The sequence below is a fragment of the Lampetra planeri genome, chromosome 13 (assembly GCF_965212315.1).
Source record: "Lampetra planeri chromosome 13, kcLamPlan1.2.h2, whole genome shotgun sequence".
NCBI classification, from domain to species: Eukaryota; Metazoa; Chordata; class Hyperoartia; order Petromyzontiformes; family Petromyzontidae; genus Lampetra; species Lampetra planeri.
The window spans coordinates 9,569,382-9,590,921 of NC_136119.1; the positions used below are offsets into that span (position 1 = coordinate 9,569,382).

Below are 21,540 nucleotides of genomic sequence, written 5' to 3' on the forward strand. Positions count from 1 at the left end.
CTGCCACAGCTAGTATCATTGGCCTATAGTCATATCTGAACCGGTCCTGGGATCTCCCATCCCTTTACTAGGTCACACTAACCAATGCAAACAAGACAAAGATCCCCCGTATAGCCTTAACAGGCCTTTGGGGCTAAGTGCTGTTAGCGAGCACTTATGAAGGCCAGCAAGGCACACGAGGGGGTGGGTGGCCAGTACAACGCCCGAACGCCTTTGTCTCCCCAGTGGCGATGTACCCAGGTACCCATTTGAGGCTGAGTCGACCTAAGGGTGTCCTAGGACCGGTTCAGGTAACCGTCACTGGTGTTGGGAGCGAGCGGGAATTGAACTCGGGTGAAGTACGGTCAAACAAATCCCAATGACCAACATTGGAATGGGGAAGCTCTCGTTCATCAGTGGGTTGACAAAGGGTTTGAAATGTCTTAAAACACAATAAAATAAGCATGTAGAAATCTATTTGTTTTACTTCATAAAGTTCCACACCGATATAACCATTATCACAGCATCCATCCGCATTGGCAGATATGCCAGTGTGAGCCTTCTAGTGCACCACAGAATAATGGTAAATGTGTGTGTGCAATAACAACCATAATCTTCTTATCATATGACTCCAATTAATGCCGTTGGAACAATAAACTGCGTAATCGTGTAACAGGAATGCAACTGCTGTCGTGTGCAGATTAAAACTTGAATGTGGTGAAACCTTGAATGAACGTGTTTGAAACCTTGTAAGAAGACATCGCCGATGCGTGTAAATAACTGTTCAGGAGACGCAACAGAATGGCCCTGGAGCTTGGCAATTGTTGTGAACCCGGCTCGTTCGTTGCTCTGTAGGACGAGGGGATGCTCAGGTTGGCCACCAGGGAGTTAGGCAGTGCCAAGTGGCCAGGGTGGTCAGTCACCCCCCTATGTGCGCGCTTGAACGAACGCAGACCTTAAAGATCACGGAACACATTCCTCCTGCGGAGGGAGCTGGTACGAACGTTGGGTTGCTCGGTCAATGGCCAGGGTCAACGGCGGCGTGGTGTATTCCGCAAATATGGCCGACTGTGAGGGTGGGCACAAGCCGGCGTGAGTAGGTTAAACGTTGAGTTTTATAAGGGCACCACGGGCTGACCAGCCCTTCCCCACCCAGCCCCACCCCTACCCTCCCCACCCAGCCCCTCCCCACCCAGCCCCACCCCACCCATTTTTGGATGCACAACGGACGGACACAATAATCCCCTGTGGGCTGGTGGAACCAGGTGGTTCCTACCAGTAATATTCCCTATGTATGTGACCATTCACTCCTCTCCCCAACCCCAACTCTGCCCTGCTATTTGATGAATTGTCACAAGTCAGGGTCACTATTCGACTGAATAATATTGTTTTTCTTTCTCATTCAACTGCCTCATTTGTATTGTGGTATTTCTTGTGTATACGGTCTCGCTTCTAGACCATAGTACGCTTCATTTACCTGAAGGGTAACAGCGTATTGTTTTGCGTACGATTTGTATAAGTTGGAAATAATCGAGTCCCACGTGTGTGTGTGTATCGTGTCAGAATCACCTGTAGTCATTGAATCGATGCCTCATTACGCGTTGCACCTTTAGTCAAGGGTGGTGCATCACAAGTGTGAATGCGAATATTGCTTGCTCTCACGGCACTGAGAGGTACAGAGCAGTATTACTGGTAGGAACCTCCTGGTTACACCAGCCCACAGGGGATTATTGTGTCCGTCGTGCAGGGAGGGGCTGGGTGGAGAGCAAAGGGCTGGGTGGGGAGGGGCTGGGTGGGGAGGTGCTGGGTGGGGAGGGTGGGGAGGTGCTGGGTGGGGAGGGTGGGGAGGGGCTGGGTTGGGAGGGTGGGGCTGGGTGGGGGGTGGGAGGGGTGGGGCTGGGCGGGGAGGGGCTGGTCACCCCGTGGTGCCCTTATAAAACTCAACGTTTAACCTACTCACGCCGGCTTGTGCCCGCCCTCACAGTCGGCCATATTTGCGGAATACACCACGCCGCCGTTGACCCTGGCCATTGACCGAGCAACCCAACGTTCCTACCAGCTCCCTCCGCAGGAATGTTTTTTTATTACCTCGTGTCGTATTTTAACGTGAAATTTTTGCTTCAGCAAGCAGACATCAACGCATTTGTGGTTGATAAAATGCAACTTGATCAGATGACATAAGTTGTAAGCTTAAATATATATTTCCCCCCTGCCGTTCCAGCCAACTTCAACACATAAGAGCAATGAATTGTAAGAATAAGATTGAAAATAAAATCATGCAAACTATGTTCATCCATTTAATTAGGGTTGCCAACTGTCCGTTTTTTCGGCCAGCTGTCAGGGTAAAAAAAAAAATCCGTGCAAAAACAAAACTCTTAGAATGTCATTATTTAGAATTTCCCAGAGGAATATGCCCCTCCCCCCTCCTCTCACAAACCCACTCACCCCGCCTCCATTGCAGGCATCGAGCACATGTCCTTTGTGCTCGAGTAGAATCGAAAAACGCCACCTTCTAATGCTGTTAGAGCACATAAAAAAGGTAGCTCATTACAAATTGGTTTAGCAGCTCAAACAACCCCCCTCCCCCAACTGCCACTCCACTTTCTATCAGGTATAAATGTCACAAAGTGCGTCATGTCCTAAATAGAGCACTTAAACCCCACTTCCTTGGCCACTTGCTTTACTTAACAGCGCATTGTGATTGTGTACCAGTATCATAATCAAGTCGTCTTCATTCAGTGGCGCATCCAAAGCCAACTAAAAGGTTGCTTTCATGAGAACTAAATGGCAATGTCAAGCAATGCTGTTTCAGAGCCCACCGCAGAAATGTATGAATCAAAACAGCTCCACAATACACGATTTTCTTCTTCATGAAGTCTTATTTTCCCAGTGTGAGTATGGTTTCTGGGCAATTTGCTGGTAATACCCCAAGCCCTTATCAGCAGTCGTCAGTCCTAACCCTCTACCTACCCAACCAAAGCCACACTCTTTCCAGGGTTTACAGATAAACCCACCACTCATCGCAATCTGCTCTCAATCTGTTCCTACTACGAACAACCCTCTGAAATGGATTTTTTGGTTAAAAAACCCAGATTTTATTTCACACAAACTTAGTCTCATCCTTCCACTGGGAGGATATAAGGACGTTTTTAAGTCCAGAATAAATCTACTTATTTTTCCAGTGTTAAGTTACTGCTACTTCCTTTTCCGGATGTTTTTTAAACTTTCTTTAGAATAGTCTGGTCAACAAATTCTCAGTTTCAGGTCACGCTTAAGGACATTTGAATGTACGCAGTTGGTTTGTGTAATGCCATGTGCGTATGCATACTGCGGTGCACGCTTAATGCTATAATCCCACTAACTTGGGCTTGATACACCAAAGTGGATGAGTGGAATTTGATCCTGGCTTTGCCATACTCAAGATGATCTCAGCCTTGACTATCTGGTGCACAATGTAAATATCGATATCAGAAAAACAACGCTGCTGAGTGTGGTTATGGTCATGCCACATCTTTGTGCGCCCTGGCCAACTTGAATATTTTTTCCCTAAGAGGACTTCCCTAAACGATTTACAATGGCCAAGGGTAAATCCAGTGGTGTTCTTAATGCCCTGCCCACTGTATATTCCATACCATGTTTAAATAGTCTTTGGCAAATTTAACAATTAATTTAACTTATTAAGCTGGCACAGCAGTAGAGCAAGCAGTTTGCAATCCGAAAGTTGCCAGTTCAAATCCTGGTTGGAGGTTGACTTACTCCAGAATCCAGGGTTGATAAAGGGAGCACTCAGCCTCGTGGGGAAGTCGACAGCGATGTAAAGCTTTCGTGACTGCAGCAGGGATTCATCTTCTTGGTTCTTTCGGTAAAGTCACGTAGAAGAGAAATAATAAAATTAAAAAAAATTAAACATAATAAAATTTCGATTTAAAGCTTCTTTCGTGACTGCAGGGATTCATCTTCTTGGTTCTTTCGGTAAAGTCACGTAGAAGAGAAATAATAAAATAATAAAAATAAAACATAATAAAATACAATTCTCACGACGTTTCGGCCACAACGCAAGCAGCCGTCCTCAGGTGAAGAACAGGTCTGTCTGTTCATTCAGACGCTGTCTTTCCAACAGACCTGTTCTTCACCTAAGGACGGCTGCTTTCGTTGTGGCCGAAACGTCGTGAGAATTGTATTTTATTATGTTTTATTTTTATTATTTTATTATTTCCCTTCTACGTGACTTTACCGAAAGAACCAAGAAGAAGTCAACAGCGGTTTCCCTATGGGTTCACTCGCTCCCGCAATACGAATATGGAATTTCCATCATTGGCTCAGGGCTGTAAACAAGACGCAAGCACTGTCCCAATGCACATTTGAGCAGGACATCCTTTCACTTAATAAAAAGAACCCAACTAAGCCATGGCAAAACCCAGCAACAATGACAACCTGCCAGTGACATCATTGGAAATTGTCTTAATGGGCATGCTGTTCAAAAAGATTACCACTTATTAGCACATCAGTTGCTGATGGGACTTTTAGAGGTCACAGCATGGATTTTGATAATTGGTTCTTTACCCTTCTATCTGGCAACAAAACTGACACCTTTTTACAAGGAGTCATGTTTGCATAGACCGCAATACCTGCAGTCATAATACAAACAAAAGAACATAACTCTGATAATGTCCAACCCATATGAGACTAGGCTCTAAGGAAAGCTGTCTCGGGTGTGGATCAATCAACTTTAAGGACAGTGCACATTATCAGAGTTATGTTCTTTTGTTTGTATTATGACTGCAGGTATTGCGGTCTATGCAAACATGACTCCTTGTAAAAAGGTGTCAGTTTTGTTGCCAGATAGAAGGGTAAAGAACCAATTATCATATTTTTACTGGCAAATGAGGTTCCCATAGTGTAGCATGGATTTTGTTTGATTGTCCGGAGATAAATTTAGCAAATTGCATAATTCGTTTTCATAGGTCTGGTATGAAATTTTGAGAACTTGTGCTATTGTTACAGATCTCACCAGCAACAGTAAACAAAATGTATTCTAAGATCAGGGTGTAATGTCACCAGTGCTCCCCATTAAATAAATGAAAAACTAGCAAGCAGCCAATTATTCTGCGCGATCATGTGTCAGTTGATGTGCAATATTCCTTGTAAGTTGTCCTGCCACAGTGCTGTGGTGTATAACCCGAATGTGGAAATGAATACGTGCATACCTCAATATATTTTCTCATTCCTTGCTGTGACATTGTGGATAAAAACGGTTGCCTAGTTTTAAAACTTTCACTGTACGGCTACAAAAGTGGTGTGAAAACATCAATTTCACATTTAAAACAAGTTCGTTATTTACAAATTAAAACAGCCAACAAAAAGATCAAATGCATCTAAACAACTACCATTACATTAATTTGTGCAATATTTTGCCGACACTGCTGAAACATGCTCATTTAAATGTAAATCTCGAAGTACTCGTATGACCCTAGTCGAGATGATCACAATTGCAGTGATGGACCCAGACATGACAAAAAAGCAAAGGTAAGCTGAGAAATTCTGGGCTGATGTCCCCTTTTGCTGGGTGATGCTGTATTTTTTTGTTTATAGTAAACTCCCATGCTTCCTTTCTTGTGCAGGGCTCACGTGTTTTTTTATTTTGCAGATGGAATACTGGAGAAGCACCTCTGAAGCACGAGTGATCGCTTATTTCTTGCAGACAAAATCTTATTGTCTGCAAGAATGGTAGCTCCCCCTGCCCCCTCTTTGTACCCCAACAGATAACACTGGTCAACAAAAAAAAAACATTTTTTCTGATCTGGACTTTTGCAGCTGTCTTAGACTAATTTCAGGGTGCTGATTCCAAATCTGATCTCAGATTTGCTCTATCACATCTCATTTTATGCTATCGGCATACCCCATTTTCATTGATTTTACCCGAAATTAACTCTGTCACTTATGATTGCAAGTTGTTGCGAGTCAGTGACTGCTTTAGTTCCAAAATGGTGCTGTATTTTTAGGATAGTGTGTTTATAATATAATTTTATGTAGATATCCACATTTATTTTAATATTTTACTTCTGCAGTTTTTAGTGAAAATGCAATATTTGATCTCAAAAACTTGATCTGATAGACAAACTGATGCCAGATTTGGAATCAGCACGCCAAAATTACCTTAAAACCGTTGGAATACCTTATGCCAGAAAAAGTGTGTTGACCAGTGTAATTAATATACAAATGCAGCAACATCCCAAGAGTCGACGACTAAACGTCTTCCTGGATAAATTACACGATTAACTTTTCATCCATTTCCTGTTATTTTAGCAGGATTTTTTTTTGTACAAATCCATTTTCATTTAATCACTATATGTGTAACAAAAAATATCCTAAACGTAATCCAGCTGACATTCCTAGAGGCATGGTTAAAAAAAAGTAGAGCCGTTTCGCTTGAAAAGTGAAGGTCAATAAAACCACTGGGGTGAATTATTGTGGTTCAGCTCCCATTACGTGTAAACTACTTTGCATGCACTTGAAACAAGCCAAGCCACCATATATATAATACATTTCCTCTAAAAAGGAAGAGAAAGTAGATCTCGGAAATTATTTCAGACAGTGCATGAATCCAATTGGTTTCAGCCCTTGTGTATTTGTTCCCACCCATGCCTCTGTGTTGTGCGAGTTTGTTCCTGCATGAAGCAGTGACGAGTTTTTGTGAGAACTGCGGGGTGCCTTTTCCTTGAAAATTCCACCTACACATCTCGGAAACCCTTTGCTGCGACGGTTTTTAGAGTGAGCATATTTGAAAAAATCATAAATGTTGTCGCTATTGTGCTTACGGCAAAGTGCTTTCATTTGCACAAAATGCCATTTTTTTTTCTTGTCAAGATAGTTCAATCACAAGTACTCCATTTCAGTTGAATTGCTCTTCAAAGCTTGCATAGGGTAAAATAAATATATATCTTTGTCAATGGTCTAAAATCTACCTATTACCTTTATACTAGTAAAATTACATGAAGAGCACTTATCAGACATGTTTTTGCAACAATGATCATTTCAAAAGTGCAACAATGATAATTTCAAACTTGATGCTTATTGAAAAAGTTTTCCAGCAAGCCAATTGTTAGTGTTTAACAAGCAGTTTCCCAAAGACTTAGTGGCTTTGATAATGAATGTGTACACATATCGTAGACACTCCTCCAAGCTCACAAGTCTGCATCAGAGCTTGCATAACTTAAATGATATTTTATTTAAAAAATACATTAAAATACATACATACACACACATATAAAATACATTTAGAAAAAAATTACCATTCCTAGCAGAATGTCACTGCCTAAACTTGACTAACGGTCTAATACATACATGTCTTTTTAAATATTAGTCTTATTTAGCTTCTTTAATCACCAGATGTAGACCATTAGCTTCTTAACACACATACAAATGAAATTGTCTCAATATCCATTTAGCTTAAGTCATTCCAAGATTGTCACAAAAAAATTGGCATACAGCAATGTATTCCTTTGTCAATTCCATTTACCTTGCCATTGAGATCAAAATAAAATTAGGCATGTTCTACTGATGGTCTGAGACAGCAGAAATAGCAATAAACATATATGTTAATGGTCAAGTTTATTTATTATCCATCAAACTAACTTTCCATGTCGGCATAAACATCTTCCACAGTTCAATACGGCTATTCATACAAGGACCATTACGCCATGTGCTTAAACTTTGTTTCAACTTTTTTTGAGTGCAATAAAATTCTAGAAATAAACAACGAACTCCCACCAGATATTAGGCGGAACATCAATACGGCAGAAAAATAAAACAATACAATTCTCATTAATTCTCATATCTGCAAATATAATATTAGTATTTGGCCACATACCGTTAAAGGCCTGTATCAGAAAATAAAAATATATTTTCACTTCTGTTTAATAAAGTATAGACTCATTAACTTTACCTACATATACATAAACTCGTGGTAAACATACTAAAATAGCAAATAAGAAAAGTATATTGGTGCAATGGATTTTCATTCACTACTTTATGTTATAGAAATAGCATAGAAAAGCATACTTACACATTGGTTATTCTTTGTTCTATTAATATAGAGGAATTTATCACATACAGTGTACCATTATAAACATGCTAAGTGAAATGCTATAGATGAGTATATTATGTTCTTATGTAATATTTAATACAATACTGTCAACCGCGATGCATAAACAGCAATTGTGTCGATATTCAGTAGAGCTTGTTAATAAAATGAGTTAACAGTGTCATGCCATAGAAGCCAAAAGGCCACCCTAAATAAAAAAAAAAAGTAAATCCAATTTAAAACTCATAAATTAAATTAATGTACTAAATAGTAAACATTTATTATAAGAAATATACTGCCATTCTTCAAGTCAAAAACAAAAATATATTTATCTGTGTGAATATATAATATAAAGAGTATACAGTATGGTTATACCTGACCTGTATTTTCATAGCATTATCTTTGATGTACATAGGAGTACTTGAAGGGACACAGTGGCTGTGTGCTGCTATACATCAGTGGCTTACGATTACGAGAATATGCGGATGGCCTGAGTAACGGTGGTGAGGCACACAGGGCACCTGGGCTCCTCCCCCTTCTCACAGATACCGCTCGCACACTCCATGCAGAACAGATTGTGGCCGCAGGGCACGAGGGCGGCCGTCACCGCGCTCTCCCGGCACACCGCGCAGTCGCGGGCCACCCGGCCCTCGCCCACGTCGGCCATCTCGTCCGGGGAGCCCGAGGCAGTGCCGCCAAAGCCGGAGCCCAGGCTGCCGTCGCTCTCGTTGCCGCTGCCGCAGCTGTCGGCCAGCTCGGGCGGGCTCAGCCCGTACTTGGGCAAGCCCTGCGTGAGCGGGTCGCTGCGCGCGCGCCGCGCCAGCGGGTGGTCCAGCAGCGGGCCGTTATCCGTGCCGAAGGTGGGAGACAGGCGGCTCCCGTTGGTGATGATGGCCGCGACCGAGTGCCGGCCCCTGAGCCCTGCGGCCCCGCCGCCGCCGCCTTGCCCGTGCAAATGGCCGGGAAGGCTGCCCAGCACCGCGAGCGGGTTGGTGCGCTCAAAGTGGGCCCAGAGGAGGGCCGTGGGGCCTGCCTCCAACGTGCCAGACGACGACTCGATGAGCAGCTCTTCGGAACTGAGCGATGTGAGCGAGTCTCCGAATCCAAAGGCCCCGCTGCTGCCGAACGGGCTCGTCGGGCTGAAGTCGGCACTGTAGCGGCCACCGTTGCTGCTGCTGCTTCCGCCGCCGCCGCTGCTGCCGCCGCTGCCGCCGCTGCAGCCGCTGCCACCGCTGCCACCGCTCCCTCCGCCGAGGTGCGAGTCGCTGGTGGAGCCGCCACCGCTGCCCAGCGAGCTGGAGCTGTCGTTGCGGTTAGTGGAGAATGGCTTGCGCGGCGGGCGGATCCACAGGCTGCCGGGTTGGTAGCCGCCGCCGTTGCCGCCGTTGTCGAAGCCGACGTCGGTGCCGTTCACGTGGAAGTCGTTTTCGTCGTTGAACTCGATGAGGCCGCCTGTGCGTAGGGCGATGTGCGCCTCGATCTCCTCGCGCGCGCGGTCCACGTTCTCGGGCATGCCCGTCACCTCGAACACGGGCTCCTTGTCTCGGCTCGGCGTCACGATGTACGTGTGCGTACCCTGCTGGATGCGCTTGATCGTGGCGCCCTTGGGCCCCACCACCAGGCCCACGACGCGGTAAGGCACGCGCACCTGGATGGTGGTCTGGCCTGGCACGGGGGGCGGGGGGCCTGGCACGGGTCCCCCGCTGGGCAATCCCAGGGCCCCGGGCTTGTTGCGCGAGGCACGGATGACCGAGAAATGTTCGGCGGCCGAGAGAATTTCTCGTTTGGCCATGGCCACGTCCTCCTGACGCCCCGTGATCACGAACACCGGCTCCTCGCCTCGCACGGGGGTCTTGATGTACGTGTTGGTCTTCGCCCGAAGCGCCTTAATCTTGCAACCTGCACGGACACGGTTCAGTCTTAATTAGTGACGGACAAATGGTGGGGAAAATGACACACGAGTTAACTGGCAGAATTGCAAATCCGACGGTGGGCCCATCGCCAAAGCCAACACGCGCAAATGGGCACGCGTGGCTAAGTGGCTAGAGGGGTAAATAAAACGTGCACTCCAATGGGTCGAACACAAGGGGCTAGCAGGAGCTGGGGAGGCGGGAAGCACAGGCAGTCGCCGCCCCAAGGGAGGAGGGTCCCTGGCCCAGCAAGGGCGAACTCGCTCCTCCACCCACTCCCCTCCCCACGCGTAACATGCACAAAGAGACACGCGGGTTCCAACCACAACACAAAGGGCTCGCGTTTCGGAGCATCACGGCGGGCGACACAAGAAGGCGTTTCTTTGGAGATGGAAAAAAACATTCTGCGGGAAGGTGACACCACGAGCATTACTCATCATCCTCCATATGGCAAGTACCGCCCTGCAGCAAATTTGGCCCATGTAGATCTCCTACCAGGTCATCACTTGAGCATTTAAACCCACGAAGTATGACTGTCTTCATGACGACTCAACGCATTCGTCAATAACAGTGGCTTTAGGTAAAAAAATGTTTAACAATGTTTTGGGCAATGGACCTTCTTCATATCACACAGAGACCGGAGAGATACAGTGGATAATAAGAAAGGGAGATTGCACTTTACACTATGGAGTCTGATGAGAATTACATTTTTTTTTCTGATGACCAGTTTTTGAATTGGCATATCGGTATCTAACAGTAGCAGTTGGGTAGCAGACAAATGTAACTTTCATCAGGCCCCATGGTATAAAGTGTCATCTCCAACTCTTATTATTTATCCCAGCTCTATTGAATGATAAAACTCAACACATTCTTCAATAATACTGCCTTTAAAAAAACCATAATAGGTGACGATTCAATGGCCCTTCACAGCACAGAGAAGCCAACGAAAGCATGTTGGGGCATCAACGGAGCATAAAGGATGCCAACGAGGTGGGTCGGCCGACGATCATCCAGCAGTGGATAATCAATGGCTGATAATCATTCATTTCCATGCACTCATATCCACGCAAAGCAGTGCAGCATGCATACAATATAACCCCGATGCACTGCACAACACCAAAGGCCACAATACACACGAACTAATGCACAGTATACGTAAACACAGAACAATATAGGCGTGCAATGTATGGTTTTACACAGACACTTATATACACAGCATACATAATGTGTCGTATGTCATGTACTGCACGTTTCTCACATATGTGGGTAACAATACACAGCGCATTGCTAAACATGAAACACTAACTTGGAACGTCTCCACCGAACTATTGTGTTCATGACCAATGTGTACATGACCACAAGACAAGTCATATTGCTGCACATGCATGATTTGTGCACACACACTGTAACTGGGTATATATATTTGCACGCACCACACACACAATACAGTAAACCACTGCAACATCTCTCCAGGCGAGACATCTAACCCTTGGCCATTCATCCAAGCCACAGCCGTATACACAGTCTTCTACCGTAGGGGCTGTTACTGTTGGCGAAAGCGCTGTTAGCGAGCATCTATTAAGGCTGGCTGCGAACAGAACTGGATGTAGTGATACTAGCACCGGAGCTGATGTTTACATAATTTTGGGCTGAATCGATCCATAGGTACGGGTTTAGGATCAGGTACAAATTGCCGCTGGTGGTGTCATTATGTGATAATGTGCATGTCAACATCATAGTCAGCCACCGCGCCGTTCACGTGAATTGTCTCGGTGTATGTACACATGTGCTTGTTGGTATTGTGACCACGCTGTCCTTAACAGATGCTCGCTAACAGCAACTGTCCTGTATAAGGCCGACGGAATGAATGATGCGCGTGTATGAACTTAGCAATATATACACGATCGATGTACGTGAATGTATCAATGTCTCTCTGTGTCTACTCGTGGTGAAAGTATGCACGTTGACATCTGCACATGAAGAACGTCTGAAGACTTTAACAATGCGTGGCTAGCTACACGTGCGTGTGTGTGTGTATTAATGCACGTGTATACATTCACATACGATTGTCTTAACCGGTTAACAGGACCATCCCCTAGGTCGTCTCGGCCTCAAACGAGTAGCTGGTGCCGGGCGTAAACATCGCCACTGGGGAGACAAAGGCGGCCGGGCGTGGTTGAAGACCAAGTACACTGTGCCACGTGTGAACGTCGTGACAGGAAGACACGTGCGGTGTTTCTACCTGTGCCCCACGTACAGTGGGCGGAGTGCGCGCACGTGCGTGTACAGTGCACTACTGTATGTTTACAGTACGTTAGAATGATTCCTGTTACTCTGAATGTAGCCGTGTCAATGTGTACGCCTGTGCGTATGTATAAGCACGTTTACACGTGTACTGCACATGCATCTATGGATGCACTGAATGTATGCATCAGCGAGTGTGTGTATACTGTGTACGTTAGGATGTGTATAAGTGTGTACATGTACACTCCTGTAGATGTCAAAGAGCGTATGTGTGGGTGTAAATGTATACAGTACAGTACATCAATCAATATATGCTAATGTAATAAAGTGTGTAAATGTGTGTAGTCTATGTGAATGTGTGTAATGTATCAATCGGTAAATATGTATATATCTATAACGTGTGATGTGTGTGTGTGTAGCATGTACGTGTACGTGTGTTAAATATGCGAGTACAGTGTGACGAATATCTTAACCGGTCCTGGGCATCCCCTAGGTTGACTCAGCCTAAAAAACGAGTACCTGGTGCGGTGTGTAGTAAACATCGTCACTGCTAACAGCACTTGCCCCAACAGTCTGGCCAAGGCTACACTTGGCATCTTTGTCTTTGTACAGTGTACATGAAAGTGTGTACACGTGCAGTGTGCTGTGTGTGTACACGTGCAGTGTGGTCTGTGTAAGTGTGTACACGTGCAGTGTGGTCTATGTAAGTGTGTACACGTGCAGTGTGTTCTGTGTAAGTGTGTACACGTGCAGTGTGTTCTGTGTAAGTGTGTACACGTGCAGTGTGGTCTGTAAGTGTGTACACGTGCAGTGTGGTCTATGTAAGTGTGTACACGTGCAGTGTGCTCTATGTGTGTACACGTGCAGTGTGCTATGTGTAAGTGTTTACACGTGCAGTGTGGTCTATATGAGTGTGTACACGTACAGTGTGCTCTGTGTAAGTGTGTACACGTGCAGTGTGCTCTGTGTAAGTGTGTACACGTGCAGTGTGTTCTGTGTAAGTGTGTACACGTGCAGTGTGGCCTATATGAGTGTGACCACGTACAGTGTGATCTGTGTAAGTGTGTACACGTGCAGTGTGGTCTGTGTAAGTGTGTACACGTGCAGTGCGGTCTGTGTAAGTGTGTACACGTGCAGTGTGTTCTGTGTAAGTGTGTACGCGTGCAGTGTGGTCTGTGTAAGTGTGTACACGTGCAGTGTGGTCTGTGTAAGTGTGTACACGTGCAGTGTGGTCTGTGTAAGTGTGTACACGTGCAGTGTGGTCTGTGTAAGTGTGTACACGTGCAGTGTGGTCTGTGTAAGTGTGTACACGTGCAGTGTGGTCTGTGTAAGTGTGTACGCGTGCAGTGTGCTGTGTAAGTGTGTACACGTGCAGTGTGGTCTGTGTGTGTACACGTGCAGTGTGGTCTATGTAAGTGTGTACACGTGCAGTGTGGTCTATGTAAGTGTGTACACGTGCAGTGTGCTCTGTGTAAGTGTGTACACGTGCAGTGTGCTGTGTAAGTGTGTACACGTGCAGTGTGCTGTGTAAGTGTGTACACGTGCAGTGTGCTCTGTGTAAGTGTGTACACGTGCAGTGTGGTCTATGTAAGTGTGTACACGTGCAGTGTGCTCTGTGTAAGTGTGTACACGTGCAGTGTGCTGTGTAAGTGTGTACACGTGCAGTGTGCTGTGTAAGTGTGTACACGTGCAGTGTGGTCTATGTAAGTGTGTACTCGTGCAGTGTGCTGTGTAAGTGTGTACACGTGCAGTGTGGTCTATGTAAGTGTGTACACGTGCAGTGTGCTCTGTGTAAGTGTGTACTCGTGCAGTGTGCTGTGTAAGTGTGTACACGTGCAGTGTGGTCTATGTAAGTGTGTACACGTGCAGTGTGCTGTGTAAGTGTGTACACGTGCAGTGTGCTGTGTAAGTGTGTACACGTGCAGTGTGCTGTGTAAGTGTGTACACGTGCAGTGTGGTCTGTGTAAGTGTGTACACGTACAGTGTGGTCTGTGTAAGTGTGTCAATGAGTACAGTGCAAGAAGCGTGCGTGCAGCCCAGACACCACCACCATCAACAACCAACATCAACAACCACCACCAACAACAACAACCACCACCAACATCAACCACCACCAACAACCACCACCATCAACCACCACCCACAACAACCACCAACAACAACCACCACCATCAACCACCACCCACAACCACCAACAACAACCACCACAACCACCACCACCAACCACCACCACCACCACAACAACAAAGCCCCCACCCCGAGCAAGTGCCCCCTCTCACCCTGCCTGCCCACGATCTCCGCGACGTGCTCCGAGCTGGGCACGGCGACGCACTCGGTGGAGTTGTGGCCGCGCTTGCTGCTGCTGCTGCTACAGCAGGAGGAGACAGAGTTGGCGTCCAGGACCCCTCCCAGACCTCCTCCTCCACCTCCTCCTCCAAACAGCAGCAGCGCGGCGTGGCTCACAGACTGATGATGATGGCCCTCATCATCCTCATCATCTTCCATCTCTGCATCTTCCCCACCACCACCACCGTTGCTGCTGCTGCTGCTGTCACCAGCTGCTGCTGCTACAGCTGCTGCTGATGATGGAACCACCACTGGCCCAGGAGTTGGTCCCGGGACTCCGTCCAGCCCCAGCAGAGTCAGCTGGTCCAGGGCGATCTGCAACGCCCGGCGGTCGTCAAACGACGACTCGGGGTGGAGGTGGCGATGGGCGACTCCACCACCACCACCTCCTCCTCCACCTCCTCCTCCTCCACCCACGCCCAGCTCATCGCTGCTGCTGCCGCCGCTGCTGCTGCTGCTGCCGCCGCCGCCTCGCTGGTCCATGTCTGCGAAAAGCGAGCTCGGCATGACGCCGAGGGGTGGTGGTGGTCGTGGTGGTCGTGAGGGTGGTGGTGGTGAGGCTGGTGGTGGTGGTGGTGCTGGTGGTGGTGGTGGTCGTGGGGATGGTGGAGGAGGCGATTCCTGGCGACCACGGCTGCTAGGGGAGGCGGTGCGTGTGATCGCCTGTCGCGATACATCTGTAGCGTGTGTTAGTGTGTGTCAGTGTGTCAGTGCGTGTGTCAATGTGTGTGAAAGTGTGTGTGTGTTAGTTTGTGTGTCAGTGTGTGTGAAAGTGTGTGTGTTAGTTTGTGTGTCAGTGTGTGTCAATGTGTATCAGTGTGTGTCAAAGTGTGTCAGTGTGTATATGTCAAAGTGTGTGTATGCCATTGTATATGCATGTGATTAGTGTATGTCAGTCAGTGAGTCAGCGGTGTATAGAGCATACAGAGTGCATGCATTGTTTAAGTAGATGGTATGCGAAGTACGTTTGACCGTGTATTGTCAGCGTATTATACGTGTTTATTTGTATATGTGTGTATTGTATGTGAAGTGTTCGTGTTTATCGTGCGTGCGTGTATGTGAATGTACATTACGCGTGTTTACGTATGCGCGTGTATTTTGTATTATGTGAGTTTTATTAACGAAGGGTTAAAGTTTGGTAGTGGTTGGAAGGAGGACAGAGAGAGGAAGAGGGTTGACACAAGGCGCAGACATCAGAATTAAAAAGCGAGTCCATTTACTCAAAATAATAACATTATCGGCACTGCCACCAACAACAATGAATGCGGGTCTGCACTGTATCATTATCAATATACCAGATTTGCGTGGTACGAGATGTAAACATAGAGCCCCGCGGCTTGCGGACGAATCTTCCTTAAAAAAAAAACGCTAATAATAATAATCACACGTAACCCCCTCCCCCCCCAAAAAAAAATATAATAATAAAGACGCTAATTAAAAAAAAACAATAATTTAACACTGTAAATTGTAATCAATAATAATAACAACAACAACCAGAGTTTGATGTTCGGGAGCGCGCGCGCGCGCGGCGGAGGCGGCGAGCAGAACAAAAGCGGTGCACACGCCGCGCGCGCGCCCCGCCAACTGCGCTTTGTGACGTCACCGGCGCGAAGACCCCGCCCCCCCCCTCGCCCCGGGGGGAGGGGCGCGGTGGTCGAAGAGCGCCACCCGCTTCTCCCCCATTGGTCGCGACGGCCGTCGAGCGCGCGCGACGTCGTTAGTGCGCGCGGCTATGGGTGGGGGGGGGGTGTGCGGAGACGCACGTCACGCGCGCGCCACTTCCGCCCCACCCCCTCCCTCCTACCACAAACACCGCCCATCGTCTTAACAGGCTCTCCCCCCCCCACTCCCGCAAGGCGCGTGTGACGTCACGCGTGAAAAGCGCGCGTTAAGATTGGAGGGCGCGCGCGTGTTGTCGCGAATGTTAATTAGGTGGGCGGGGTTTACGGTGGAGGAGGGGGCGGGGTTACGTGGGTGGGTAGAGGCGGGGTTACGGGGAGAGGGGGGGCGGACACGTGGGGCTCCTCTGTGCGTTGTAGCCGTCAAGCGGTCAGCTGATGAGTTCGCATCTCCAAACTGAAGCTTTCTCGCACGGTTCTTAAAATGGGGGGAAAATAACTTGAATTGTGATACTGCTTTGGCAATGGTGAACAATTACACGAAAAATGCTCAACGTGAGCGTCATTAACACGCTGCCATAAAAGGAGAAATATTGGGTTTTAATTGGTGACGTTTCGGGCACTCACCCTTTTTCATAAATAATAAAAAAAAATCACTAGATATGCATTTCATTTTAAGCTGACATTCGCAGCTCTGCAGTCCGAAATTGATACGTGTTTTTGTTTTAAATCAGTGAATCTTGTTTTTATTGATGGTGTGTTTACTTCTGTACCTGATGTCGTATCTGCTAATGTGACACTGCACAACACAATTCAAAATATCCTTCATAGTTCAACGTGAAATCTCCCAATGTTTTCAAGGTAACATCCTGGAGAGTGCAAAGTGTGATCTACCACTGTCAGATCTTTAAATTGTATGCCTGCTCTGAAGAAAAATGGGCTATTACCAGAAACTTTGGGCTCTAAGTATACTTTTGCAAGGCAGTGCTAATTGCAAATTTGATAAAGGGGATCTTTTTAATTAATATTCATCTGTACTTGTGCAGACTGCCAACACGGCATCTTAATTGGGCACTGTTTTAAACACGGAATAACTTTTATTTTAATTAAACGCATACTCGATAATATGACCAGAAACATGGAAATTAAACCAAAAAAATGGAACAAAAGCTGAAAAGTACCAAAAAAAGCATGGAGAGGGAGGAGAGACACGTTCCTTACATTTAATTGATATGCGTAATCCATGCGAGACGTGGATTAGACAACGTAGATTATAGAGCACATGCAGATTAACGACAATTATGACTGAAGGAAATTAAATTAAATTAAATTGGGCATGGGCGAGACAAAGTTGCTACTCGGGATTGTGGCTGATGGTCAAGAATGACGGCGGATGGAACCTCTCGCGAGAGGCCATCCAACGCGGAGATGGAGCGATGAAATCCGCTCGCGAGCAGGTACCATGGTTGACTCCGATAAGTATTAACTACCACATCGCATGGCATTAGCGATAGACGCCGATTGCTTGAGAAGGTCTTCATCCAGCACTGGATAACCACTACGTGATGGCTGATGAATTAAATACAATCAGCAAGGTCAGCCCGTTGTGCATGTCAAGTGCATGAGCACCCTGGTGGAACTGGGAGGTATTGAATTACGCGCGCTTGTTTGACAGCTGTAAAAATAATGAGCGTGAAATATAACGAACTGGGGGAAGCTTTTGATTTTGTGCTCCATGTGGCCGTTGATTTTTGTGTGTGTGTGTGTGGCTGTGTGCTTTTGGGGAGCGGGAGTTTAGTGGTTAGCGCACTGCTCAATGAACCCACCACTCGACTTGCTGGCCTTCATAGGTGCTCACTAACAGCACTTTACCCAACAGTCTGTTGAGGCTTAACGGTTGGGTCTTTGTTGTGTGTGTGCAAGTACTCATTTAGGCCAGCATGGTATAACAACGGTGGTGGAGTCAACACGCAACATACTTGGCTGCCTTTGTCTCCCCAGTGCTGACTATGACCCACCCCAGCAGGTCCTCATTCTAGCCTCAGTCGACTTAGCGGAGCACCAGACTAGCCTAATAACGTGTTGTTAGAAATCGTGTGTGGATACTATTGTTTAAGTGCACCCTGTGTTCAATTGCGTCTGTGGATGTGTGGGTCAACTGTGAGTGCAAGAGCGTTGACTGTGGGATATATATTGTGGCGAAGTGCTGAAATACCCAGTCCATGTACACAATTTCGATGCCTGATTATGCACTCCACTTACAAAAGGTATGAGAACCCGGTGTTGGTCTGGGATAAATGTGAAACTAATGAAGCCATGAATGTATAATTACAGTATTATTGTAGGGTAACTCACATGGTGTCATCATCGGCCCTGGAGTTATAAAGGCGACCACACCACCCCCTCATATGCCGTGCCAACATCAATAGGTGCTCACTAATAGCACCCGTCCTAATAGAGTGGCTGTGTGTAGCTGTAAACAAAACTGAGCGCAACACATTTGTGTGTTGGTTTTTGCATGGCATTCAAATACTGGTTGAAAACGCTCTATCTGCTTCTGTTATATGTAATACAATTTATCCATAATTCACAAATTAATCTATAGTTAGGATAACATCTCAGACGGTTATGTCAAATTCATATTACATTTTTCTTTAATATAGCCTTGGAAATATTCCTATATGTCTCAAAATGCAATGATATGTAATTCTTTCTGATTTATAAATATATAGAAAGATATATATTATCCAATTTAAAAAAATTTTGTTACAATATTAACACCATCTTATATGGCAGATGCCATCATAAAAGGGTCTTGAAATTGTATTCATCCATTTTTGTTGAAAGTGAATGAATGATCAGTTCGGTGCTGTCTCAACTGCACAGCCGTTGCTCCAAAACCCCTGTGGTTTGAGTGGTGAAGCTGATCACATCTTAGGTTCCGCTTTTCAAACCGCCGGACTTTTTCCCATTTTTCAATCGTTTAACAAGCAGCCGAAGACAAAAGAACGTTGCTATATTTTTTTGGTCCATTTCTAGCTCATTGCTTTGGTATAATGTGACAATCATGGGGACTGGAAAATATGGATTCTGGTTAGTAGAACATTTTGGCAACGTTTTTATGGGTCTGTACTAATTACACTCATGTATTTAGTATTTTGCAATTGTGAAATTTTCTTCTTCATATTTTAGTTAAAATGGCAGCAAGAAATGGGATGCTATTTCATGCAAAATAAAATGGGTGTTATTACTTCGACAGCAGTACTATTCAGTAATTTATGTTTTTTTTTGTGGGTGACATAAGAAAAGTCAGTTCAACTCTCTAGCATATTTGTTTGGCATGTCATTTAAAATGAGAGTTTTTAAAGACTTTACATATTGGTGCAAGTGAATTACAGGTTATTAACCTTGAAACTCAAGACACGTTCAAATGTCATGAAAATTCAATGTCACCAGTTACATAAAAATTGTGTTAAAAAGCACAGCACTTCACACATGACTAATGTATTTAATTATCAGCTTATACATTGCCAATGGCAAGCTTAAACTCTGCTGGCCAAGCTAAACACTGGAATTTTTTTTTTAAACCAATTTTAGGCTTTCCTGGAACATGTAAACATGAGGTTTTGAATGCAGGTTTTTTGCACTTACAGCAGCTGACATTTGCATACAAAGAAGTCTGTGTACTTAGTGTAGTGCGCTGCACACCACCATAAGCAACAATACACACGCTCGAACGGACATGAGCATTTGAATTTTTCTCGGAATATGTTGGTGCTTTATTACTGCATAGTGCTGAATAATGAAAATTCCATTTAAAAAGGGATTTATATGTTATTTGTAAATTTCCGCACGGTGTAGCGTTAATGGATATGTCATGGGAATGTGGAGAACAGCGATTAAGGGCACTGAAAGGTGCATACATTAATAACGAATATACTAATTGATTTAAAGTAACTCAAACAATAGAAAAGAACTACAATGGCAAAGATTGTACCTTGTAAAGAACAATTTAAATACCACCATAAACCAACACGGGACCTCCAAAGGTCACGCAGCCCTATTATGTTTCTAAGCCATAAACAAAGCAAGTAGGACCTATAAGATAGGTCATACTTGATCAAGTGCAATCACCTCTACAATATACAACGTCAGGTTTGGCCTAGAGGTTATTCACAGACGACCACAAGTATGCAGAGAGGCCGATATTACTTTACAGGTATAGAGAATGAAGTAAGTCATGTAAAACTGGATAAAGCTGTCGTGAAAAACCAGCCAGAGTAGACACAGATGAAGCAAAACGGTGGTGCAGAGGTAAATTATTCTTAGAAACAGCTCGAGGGAGACAAAAGAGGACTAACATGTTATTTTGGAATGTGGCGTCAGAAAATACGAAGCGTAGATCAATTATATAATATCATGTTGCGTTTGTACAGTGGCATTCTGTTCATAAACTTGGCGTAAAGCATTATACAGAGTACACCAGGTGGGTTCAAAACCCATCTCAATTAGGTCTCATTTAAAAATAGCAAATCCAGGTGGTGTAGAGTTAACGTCAAAGCACCGTTCTTAGTCCGTTGGCAACATCTCCCTGACTGCTGTTTCTTATGAATTAAACGCACAACAGTCTTAACTGCGATGCGCGAACTGGATTCCACTGGCAGTATCACGTGCTGTTTGGGGGAAACGTCAGGCAACGACCACAAATCAGGTGTTACATTGCACGCGTGACATTGAATGACATTTTTTTTGCTACAAGCTGCCGCTGCTGCTGCTGTGGGTAGGATGCATTTCCCCAAATGGTTCCGTAAGATAAATTAAAGTCCAAGTTGTTGGGGATTACTGGGCAGGCAAAAAAGAAAATGTCGAGCGGATTTCAGTGCTCGGCTGTTGCAATTTGATGCGTTCGACCGATTGCACGTGCACTGGTGTGGGTTTTCGCTTCAAATATAACAGGAATATGTTGAAACATCCGCTTGATCACAAGCAAGGTACTTTCAATATATAAATATAAAAAAATTTGGCAACGATATTGACATGTTGGGGGTCAATAACAATGAATTGGAAAGCTGTAACCTAAAGAATCTCCTTTTTTTTCTTCTTGGTTCTTTCGGTAAAGTCACGTAGAAGGGAAATAATAAAATAATAAAAATAAAACATAATAAAATACAATTCTCACGACGTTTCGGCCACAACGCAAGCAGCCGTCCGTTTCAGACGCTGTCTTTCCGACAGACCTGTTCTTCACCTGAGGACGGCTGCTTGCGTTGTGGCCGAAACGTCGTGAGAATTATTTTATTATGTTTTATTTTTATTATTTTATTATTTCCCTTCTACGTGGCTTTACCGAAAGAACCAA

The 21,540-nt window shown here is 45.3% G+C and overlaps 1 protein-coding gene across 2 annotated transcripts; it reads right to left on the reverse strand.

The window, feature by feature from the left end:
* Nucleotides 1-7,188: 7,188 nt before the first annotated feature.
* LOC144722044 (RNA-binding protein MEX3B-like) lies at nt 7,189-16,127 on the reverse strand. 2 transcript variants are annotated; one of them, XM_078600123.1, is made up of 3 exons: nt 16,057-16,127; nt 14,496-15,239; nt 7,189-9,961 (listed from the first exon to the last, which is right to left on the reverse strand). In XM_078600123.1, exons 2-3 carry the CDS (start codon nt 15,067-15,069, stop codon nt 8,532-8,534), a joined length of 2,004 nt encoding a protein of 667 aa, XP_078456249.1. In that variant the 5' UTR covers nt 15,070-15,239; nt 16,057-16,127; the 3' UTR covers nt 7,189-8,531. The 2 variants fall into 2 exon arrangements, with proteins under 2 accessions (XP_078456249.1, XP_078456248.1); XM_078600122.1 differs by lacking the exon at nt 16,057-16,127 and adding an exon at nt 15,858-16,039.
* Nucleotides 16,128-21,540: the final 5,413 nt, after the last annotated feature.